Source organism: Ictalurus punctatus, chromosome 21 (assembly GCF_001660625.3).
Source record: "Ictalurus punctatus breed USDA103 chromosome 21, Coco_2.0, whole genome shotgun sequence".
In the NCBI taxonomy this organism is placed as follows: domain Eukaryota; kingdom Metazoa; phylum Chordata; class Actinopteri; order Siluriformes; family Ictaluridae; genus Ictalurus; species Ictalurus punctatus.
The window spans coordinates 21,115,475-21,125,474 of NC_030436.2; the positions used below are offsets into that span (position 1 = coordinate 21,115,475).

General features: G+C 42.9%; 2 protein-coding genes across 3 annotated transcripts in view; one reads left to right on the forward strand and one right to left on the reverse strand.

The window, feature by feature from the left end:
• Positions 1 to 1,650, forward strand: part of usp49 (ubiquitin specific peptidase 49) — a 7,388-nt gene extending 5,738 nt beyond the window's left edge. For both annotated transcript variants that reach the window (XM_053674013.1, XM_053674014.1), the window contains exon 8: positions 50 to 1,650. In XM_053674013.1, coding sequence (XP_053529988.1) covers positions 50 to 153 — 104 coding nt within the window. In that variant the 3' untranslated portion in view covers positions 154 to 1,650. The remainder of the gene's footprint in view (positions 1 to 49) is intronic.
• Positions 1,651 to 4,596: 2,946 nt separating this feature from the next.
• Positions 4,597 to 10,000, reverse strand: part of tmcc2 (transmembrane and coiled-coil domain family 2) — a 7,470-nt gene continuing 2,066 nt past the window's right edge. Inside the window, exons 3-5 of the mRNA XM_053673933.1 lie at positions 9,643 to 10,000; positions 8,955 to 9,090; positions 4,597 to 8,408 (exon numbers count right to left, since the gene is read on the reverse strand). The exon at positions 9,643 to 10,000 is cut by the window's right edge and continues 196 nt beyond it. Coding sequence (XP_053529908.1) covers positions 8,109 to 8,408; positions 8,955 to 9,090; positions 9,643 to 10,000 — 794 coding nt within the window. The 3' untranslated portion in view covers positions 4,597 to 8,108. The remainder of the gene's footprint in view (positions 8,409 to 8,954; positions 9,091 to 9,642) is intronic.

Genomic DNA, 10,000 nt, shown 5'->3' on the forward strand with positions numbered 1-10,000 from the left:
TGTGTGTGTGTGTGTGTGTGTGTGTGTGTGTGTGTGTGTGTGCGCATAGGCTTCTGGGTCCACTGTAACGACTCGGAGATGAACGTGTGTAGCGTGGAGGAGGTCTGTAGCACTCAGGCGTACATCCTGTTCTACACACAACGATCATCTTAAAGAGACTCAACAAATACACACCTGTGTGTATTACTGAACGAACAATCCAACCTGTGTGTGTGTGTGTGTGTGTGTGTGTGTGTGTGTGTGTGTGTGTGTGTGTGTGTGTGTGTGTGTGTGTGTGAGAGAGTGAGAGAGTGAGAGAGACAGACACATGCCTGTTCTAGTCAGCACACGTGTTTAGGTCAGGTCTGATTAGCCGTCACGCGGCTCAGGCTCAGTTCTATTTTTCCACTGAGGTATTTTACAACAAAGACGAGGTTCATCACTCGCAGCACTTTTCCACCGACGTGGAGCCGGATCTAGAACCATTCCACGAGCAGCCGGTTCCGGGTGTTCACAGAAGGACGTGCGTCAACTTTTCCTCCCATTATTAATAATTTGCAAACGGACATGTATTCCCTGGGCGTTACTTGTGATACTAGTGATGTCATACACTCCCAGCATTCATCTGGTTTAAGCAGGACTGTGACGTAGCTGTAAGTTAGTGACGGAACACACCAGCAAAAAAAAGAGACAGACCTAAAAGCCATTGGAGTGTTTATTACACAACCGGTTTATGTATATAAATCTTATAACGAGTGCTTCAGCTGTCTGAGTTAGTCTTAGTTTGTTTGTATGATCCTTTGATGCCATGGCAACAGCAGGTTAGAGTAGCTAATTGATGTAAGCAGGGCTGAGGAATGGCGTCTGTTTGGGACACGACCACTTCTGCTGATGCAGCGGTTCGGCTCCACGTTTGTCGGAAAGTTAAGCATCAGCTCTGACCTCAAGTTCGTTTTAGATCTCAGAGATTTTCTACACACTAAAACTGTTCACACACACACACACACACACACACACACAGAGTGTGTACTCATCCAGGGCATTCAGGACTAGCGTCCTCACACTGGAGCTTCAGGAACACATCGACACGCCCCACACTGCCAGAGGGAGGAGCTCAGGGCGAATGGAGGGAGAGACGGAGAGAGGGACGAGTGCAGATGGAGAGATGCTCGAGCTCCCCCTGCACTGTGCAGCACTGAGACGTCCGTCTGGAAGATTCCATCATCAAACTTCTCACACACTCCAATCAGGAATTGCTCAGCTTTGTGATACAGTTCTTCTTTTCTACTGTGGTTTCTAACGTGTGTAGTGAACTGTGTGTGCTGGGGGGCGGGGCTACCTGCACCTGGGAATCTGAGGGGAGGGGCACCTGAGACTCTAAATGGGATTAGGGTGAAGGGGAGGGGGGTGGTCTTTGGGGTGAGGGGGGGATTGTTTACTTTAGTCAATTACTGACCAGAACAATCTGATGACCATGAATGTCTTTCTTGTGTGTGTGTGTGTGAGAGAGAGAGAGAGACTGTGTGTGTGTGTGTGTGTGTGTGTGTGTAGGACTGCAGGGGTTTTACAGTGACCTCTGACCTCATGACATTTTGTTCTGTATTGTGGAGCACCAGTTATCAACTTTATTGATCTGGGTTTGGCCTGATAGCGATTAAAGTTATTACAACACTCTCCTGAGTGGTTACTGAGTTTCTAAATCCAAACACACACACACACACACACACAGCCCTAAGGCTGCTAACATAGACTAGCAAGATGGCTAATCAGGAAACAGGTTGTGTTCTCCTGACTGAGAAAATGTGACTGAACATTTGTAATCTAGCATTACTTTATAACTGAATAAACTGTCATGTAGAACATTAACCTCCTTGCAGTGGGGTAGATGTGGGGCAGTGTGTCGTTAAGTCCCAACGTTAAAGAGTTTAGATTTCGGTGCCATCCTCAAAATCATTTCATCTTTCTTACTAACTAATCTGCACTCTTCATCCTTCAAAATATATTTCCATAGTCAGACATTATGGGAAAATTCATATTTCATCATAGCATCAATGACATGATGGCAAAAGTCAGGGCTCTGTGCAGGACACACGAGTTGTTCCACCTTCCTCCAACCTTCACACACCATGTCGTCATGGAGCTCGCACTTCCTGTGTGTCATGCTGGAGCAGGTCTGGGCCTCTTAGTTCTCAGGGAAACTGTAAAACTACAGTGTACAGACCCCTACACACCTGTGTGCTTCAGAGTTTGTGGAAACAGTTTTGGGGAAGAAGCACATACTTTTGGCCGTCCATTTTAAGAGATCTTGTAGGATTGTAAAGCTGAAAACATGAATGAATTAGCTTTCTATAATACTGTTGTTTACGTTTAACTCTCATGAGCTAAGAACTCATCACATGACTCGCTTTACTTCCGAGGCTACGATACATCATCAGAATACGAAGTGTTGTAAAGAATTTAGTTTTATACAGTGTGTTACTGAAATGTAACCTGACATTTACAAACCCTGGGGTTGGGAAACACTATGACCTACACAAACCTTAATCCCTGACTTTAATCTGACGTGTGAGAGAATGTTCTAGATTACAACACACACAACACACACACACACACAACACTGTAAATACATCATCAGTCAATCGAACACTAATACGAGCTCATGAACACACTCAGTGAGACAACAACACTGACACGGTGAGTGTTATAAAGAGTGTGTCAGGGTGTCTAACCGTCAGTTTCCCTTCTGCTCCTGTAACAGGATGATGTCATAAAATCCAGAGGTTTAACAGAGTCACACTGCCGGGAGACAGGTGTGTCAGGTGTCTCATCTATATGTGACATTCGTAATAGAGTCATACATTTTAACCGTCCTACCCTTTCAGACTGTTCTTCTTATGTCTTCTTGTTTTCTAAAAGTTTCTAATTAGACATTAATGAAGTAGAACCCAATCCAGGTGCCGTTGTGAAATGATGCACTGGTGTATATAATATCTAAAATATCTAAAACATTAAAATATTAATATTCATCATAATAATGTCCTCAATATCCTGATTACATCATAGAACTTTAAATTAATATAAGCAGCATTAATCTACGTTTTGGGGGGAAAAAACACAATCCAGCAATTTAACTTTATCATATCTCTTATTCATATTTAAATACTGAACAATCTCATTTGTCAATCAATCAGTCAACAAAACAAAACAAAACAACTTACATTTATTTTAAAACGTGATAAAATATCATGAGCTGTAATTAATTTAATTACAACCAGATTCACTTCGATACGCTGCCATCCAGTGGCCAGAAACCGCCATTACAGGTGAGAAAAAGAAGAAGAAGAAGAAGAAGAAGAAGAAGAAGCGGCAGCTCCATTGTTATTGTAACATGTAAAACGACATTTCGTTTGCCAAAAATCCTAGAGCAGTTTTAAACAGTAATGTAACTGTGCAGATTCAAGTGTCATTGCACTGATTTACTGATTTACTTCATTCTGAATTACATTGTTGTAAGGCGTTATCCAACCCCAACCCTAACCGCAATCCTAACCCCAACCCTAACCCTAACCCTAACCTCAACCCTAAGCCAGTATCTCAAATCCCTTCATGGTTATTGGAAAACTGGCCAGTAGTCATTCCAGCATTGCACTGCTGACTTCTTGGGCACAGGGACGATGGTGCTGGATTTGAGGTGGGTGGGGGCAATAGCTTGCTGCAATGAGAGGTGAAATATGTTGGTAACTACATCTTCCAGCTGCTTTGGTGATATGACTTTTGCGCAGGGTGGACCTCACCTGGTGGTTGTATGTTCTCAGGTGGCGTAGCATGGGTGGAAGCTTCGCCTGTTGCATGTTAAAGAACTGGTTCAGCACATCAGGGAAAGAAGTGTCCGTGTTGGAATGTTGGTGTTGGTGTTTTTGCAGTCTGTAAGCGCTGTAAGCGCTCTTTACGTGCAGAGGGATTTGTTGTATTTTGAAGTGCTCCTCAATGCACGGCTTGTATTCACACCTGGCCTCCTTTATTCCCTGTTTTAGCTTTCCTCTGGCGTCTCTGTAGGCTGTGCATCACCAGATTTAAAAAGCAGCGTCTCGTGCCTTCAGAAGACTCTGTACTTGACTGTTCAGCCATGGATTCTGGTTGAGGAACACTTTAACACTCACTGTTTCTGTGCACTGAAGCGGTGTACGCTTCTAATCCTGCTTCCTGTGTGAAGAGCGACCACTCTGTACCTGTACAGTCTTTACAGACGTTTTTGCTTTGCAGACTAGTGGTCTGTAATCTGGAGTCAGAAATACAGACGTGTGGTCAGAGAGTCCTAGGTGTGAGGATTTATAGCCTTCTGGAATGTTGGTGTTTATCAAGATGGTCCAAGATGTTGCTGTCTCTCGTAGGGAAGTGAACTTACATGTGGAATTTTGCTAGGAGTCACAGCACTCATACAGACCACACATTAATAAATAGACATATTTATTAACTGAATATGTTTATTAACATATACAACATATTCAGTGTGGAGAGGTTTGCTAGGTTTGGGGTAAAAATGCACCCAAGCTGGTTGGGAGATAAAGTCAGTTGTGTAATATAAACATGGTGCTAAAAGAAAAACACCTTATCACACAGGTTTGTAAAGGTGTTTATTAAGATAATACTGTGCAGTATTGGGTGGAATTCTGCAAACAGGGTATAAATATGAAAAGTGAGTGAACATGCTGATGGTGAAGTGTGACTGTACAATACTGCGGTTAGAAAACAGCCATGATGGACAGTGTTATTGATCAGAGCTCTGAGGAACCGAGAGTTCTCCCGGGCCGTTCCTTTAGCAGTGCTCTCAGTAAAGCGAAAGACAAATACAATATGGTTTGGCTCTTTTGTAATCGATGGACACAAATATAAACTTTATAAAACAGTTGACGTGATGCGGGACGAACTCGGTGGCAGCATCATCATTGTGGTGGATGTAAACGTGAATGAAAACGTAAACATTCAGGAAAACACATGACTGCCATCGCTGTGGAGTCAAAAGTCTCGGCTTTCTGCTGATTCCAATATTACATTATTATCTGTACTCTAAATATTAGCCAAGATATTGCATGTAATGTAGTGGTGTGATCAAAACTGTTACTAGGCTACTAGAAAATGCAGTCCTCAAGCAAAAGCTAGCTAAAAACCGAGGCTAACAATTTTGCTAGAAAGCAAGTGTTTGAGACAAAAGAGAAAAATATAAAGACACAGTGAGAGTTGAACGACACAGAACTATCCGGAACATCAACATTTACCTCAGATGTGTTGGCAAATTACACTTAGAATCAACTGCTAACGCAATTAAACAAGTTTTGCTTAAACATTGCAACACAAGTCAACAACACAACAAAAAAACAATACGGTGCCATTTTTATTCAAACATATGGAATGATTAGAAGTGGTTAATTTATGCTAGTGTGATGTCCTGCCAGCTGGTTAAGTGGATATCTTGCTAGCAAACATGGCTACTGGGTTTAACTACAGAATACAATAATTTCCTTAGCACTAGTTTGCTTGTTAACACATTTTGTAGTCGTTTAGCTGCTGCTAGAGAGGTAGCGCTAAAGTGCAGGGTTAATGATCGACACATTGCGTGGCCCGCTAGCCTCTACAGCTAACACTGCATTCTGTTTAGGTGCTTCATGGCCATATTTAGTGTCTGTATGTCACCACAATATCGACACAGTATGAAAGCCGAGACTTTATCAGAACACAAAGAGACAAAATGCAGAAAACGTCAAGTGTTTAACCTTAAATCTGTCCTCGCCACTTCACACACAGATAGCACAAAATCCTGACATGTCTCCTCTCATGCAACAACATTCAATCCTGTTGAAAGGTGAAAAAATATATAGACGCCCTTTCTGTGTGTTCATCATCCTTTCTTCTCTTTCAGAAGGTCAGATGAAAGAGTGTAAAGCTAATTTGTCTCAGGTACTGTATGGTCTCTAACACACCTGCCGTATTTCCTGGACTATAAGTTGCATTCATTTATTTTACATCATGGTGGTACTCGGTCTAAACTGTGTTTCAGCGCCCCCTAGTGTTAGTGTTGCTGTAGCTCAGCACTGCATGGATAAACAGTCATAATAAATACACGCCATGGAAATTGATGGCTTTTTTGACATATTTGGACGAGTGAACATTTGATCCTCTTTGAAACGGCGCCTATTAATAAAGTTGATGTAGTTGAACAAACCCACAAGAAAAATGAGCTTTTTAAATAATTTATTCAACAGAAATGTCAATAGATGTGTGATTCTTCTGTGAAAAAAAGTAAGTACACCCTTGGCCTCAGAAGCTAGTATTGCCCCCTTTAGCAGAAATAACTTCTTGTAGGCATTTTGTATACTTGTCCACCAGGCCTGCTGGAATTTCTGAACACTCTTCCATGTAATATTCTTTCAGCTGTAAGATGTTTGAGGGTTTTCTTGCATGTTCTGCACGTTTCACATCCGCCCACAACATCTCAATGGGATTCAAATCCAGGCTTTGACTCGGCCGTTCCGTAACCCTCCATTTCTTCTTTCTGAGACGTTCCTCTGCGGATTTGCTCGTGTGCTTAGGATCATCAAGTGAAAGGTCCACTTTTGGTTCAACTTTTTGACAGATGACCTCACGACTTACTAGCAGATCTTGTAATGAAATTATTAACCTTACAGAACTCTTTAGCTGTTGGCATGATGACTCCACACACCTCAATAACAAAGAGAACGCCAGACACTAGATATGAGAGGTATAAATAAGTCCGGTTCCACCTGCACCCTAAGCAGGTTCTAATTTTATGGATTTGAAAAGTGTGATAAATGTAGGTGTGTACTTACTTTTTCCATGTGACTGATCTGTTTTTTGTTCATTTAAATTGGGAAAATTACTAAAATTTTATGTCATTTGATAGAGTATGTCAACTTTATTAAGAGACACCGTTTCAAAGAGGATCAGATGTTTGCTTGTCCAAATATATATATATATATATTTTTTTAAAAACAAACAATTTCCAAGGGGTGTACTTATTTTTTCACATGACTGCAAATACCTGGATACTGCATTGGCTGGCTGTGATGCATTGTCCTATGCTGCATGCTGCAATGCTGCCATGTTGGAGCGGTATAGAGTCATTGACCTGTTGTTGATCACGATCGTTACTGGAACATGTGCACGAGTAGTATAGACTTTATAGCTGTTGACATCATGCACTTAGACACAAGGCTGTTACTAGACACGTAAGGCTTAGATTCAACTTGACAAAGTCTGATAATATCGCGTCATTACTAAACACTACTGCTGATAACAGTCTTGGAAATGCTTATTTTGTACAACAAACTTTATTCATTGCAGTCCAAAGTCCAAATAAAACACTGGATTCTTCTCACAGTTAATTATTCAATGACATAATAGACGCTGCAGTTCTAATTGTGTGTTCATAGTGTAGAGTGCCAATATGGCAGATCTCGCTCTTCTAAACAGCGATCAATAGCAAACGCGATATCTTGGTATTCATATCTATGCAGCGCTGCATTGTGTTAAAGTAGAACTAGCATGCCGAAAGACGCTAGCCACCTTACTGCAGATTTGACCAACTGAACACAATTTAAAGTTAAACGTAAAGCTCAAATGAGTTAATAATTCAGATCAGGTCAATCCTGTTCACTCTGCTGTGGAGATTAGATCTGTGTCCAGTGTGCACGATGCTATGGGACCCCAGGAGGTCCAGTATGGTTCGACCACCGGCTACAATAATGCTCATTTCTGCTACTGAAGGTTTTTAGTATAAGTAGTGAACCCGAACCTTTAACCATCCTTGAACTGCTGGAACATCACACCTACCGTAAATACACAAATAAATATGCAACCTAATATTCGGTTAAATCTAAAATGATAGCAGGCAAGAAAACACGTCTTATAGTCCGAAAAATACGGAATGTAAATCTGAGGCGTTAAATCGGAGTGTTTTAGTGCTGAACTCCAGATATGGACCAAACACAGCAGATCTGGTGTAAATGGGACGTGTCCCACTTACTGTGTGGTAGAAGCAGTGTTCATGTGAGGAGCTTCATCAGTTCTTCACAGACGCTGCAGCAGGGGGCGGGGCTCTGAGGTCATGTGACTCAGGCAGACAGGAAGCAGAGTTCGAGCCAGTCCCAGTGCTTCCAGAGCGTGATGAGGAAGAGGGTGAAGGCGACAGAGGAGGCGATGCGGGTGCGGGTCTTCATGAGCGGGGTGATGAAGTTGGCCACCGTGGAGACAAAGACGAGCAGCACGGCCATGAGAGCTAGCAGCACGCTAATGAGCTTCCCGAGCAGAGCGCGAGCGTTAGCGTTCTCCACACCCTCCAACTGCACCACCTGCTGCTGCTGCTGCTGCAACTCCAGCTTACTGACACGTGTCAGACATGACTCCACTGCCTCCTGAACACACACACACACACACACACACACACACATGTCAAGATGTAAACATGGCTAATCAAATATGAGCGCCAATAAGATACCAATATGCAAATGAAGGCCATACAGCGCTGGTTTATCAGGTGCAGGGGGAGGAGCATAAATCTGGATTTATAGATGATAAACACACTAGAGCTTCTGTGCTATCATTCCGTCTAATGACATTTTGACAACAATCTCATAATTATTAACAACTTTTATTAACATACACAACTGCACTATAATGGGATGTTCAATGGACAGGTGTCCACATATTTTTGGCCATATACTTTACTCGTATAGAATATTAAATACTATGTGATGATCCTCAGCGCACGCTCGGGCACTTTAAACGTTCATAATAACGATATTATTCATTACATAATCTAATGTATAACAATAATGTATTCATTTTCCTGTAGTGAAGAAATAAAAACGGACCAATGAACTGAGACCCTCGAACATCTAGTTACTGTGTGTGTGTGTGTGTGTGTGTGTGTGTGTGTGTGTGTGTGTGTGTGTGTGTACCTGTATGTCTCGAGCTCTCTCATATGACTGGTAGGCCACCTTCTCCTCCATGCTGGCCAGCTCCTGTTTCAGGTTGCTCAGTTCGTTTTGATGGAGTTCACTCAGGTCGTTTAGCTGCTCCTCCAAACGCTCGTACCTGCTCAGGTAAACACACACACACACACACACACACACACACACACACACACACACGCACACACACACACCTGAGCTCAGGCAATCTCCAATATACATCACTACACACATGTACCTCAGTTACACACCTGTATGCACATCTGTAGCTCAATAACTCATACTCCAGACAGACACATACCTGTATATACCTGTATCCCCTTGAATCTGTACATATCTGAAACCCCCAACAACAACTGTATACTGACCTGTACTACACATACACACCTGTATACACATCTGTATACACACCTGCACCCCACATACACACCTATATACACACCTATACCTCACATAAACACCAGTATACACACCTGTCCCTCATATACACATCTGTATACACACCTGTCCCCCACATACACACCTGTAAGCACAACTGTACCCCACATACACACCTGTATACACCCCTGTCCATCATATACACATCTGTATACACACCTAACCCCCACATACACACCTGTATACACACCTGTATGCACACCTGTACCCCACATACACACCTGTACCCTCCACACACCTGTATCTCTCCTCCTGCAGGCACTGGGTCATGTAGGAGTAGTCACTCTGTAGTTGTGTCTTCATGTCCTCCATTGCGTCCTCCATCTGCACTTGACTGGCTTTGATCTCCTGTAGTCCCTCCAGCAGAGCATCCCATGATGCAGACGTGTGATGATGGTGATGATGATGATGATGATGGTGTCCATCCATTCGTGGGCTGCCCATGCAGATGGCCCCACCTACTCCAGAATTGCTCCCAGCCCCAGACCCGGAGGTACCACTGGAGCACTCATCGTCACTGCCATACTTGGGGCTGGACACGAGAGTGGCACTGCCACTGAGTGCACGAGGGGGCGTGTCCTCTGTATGTCCAGGTC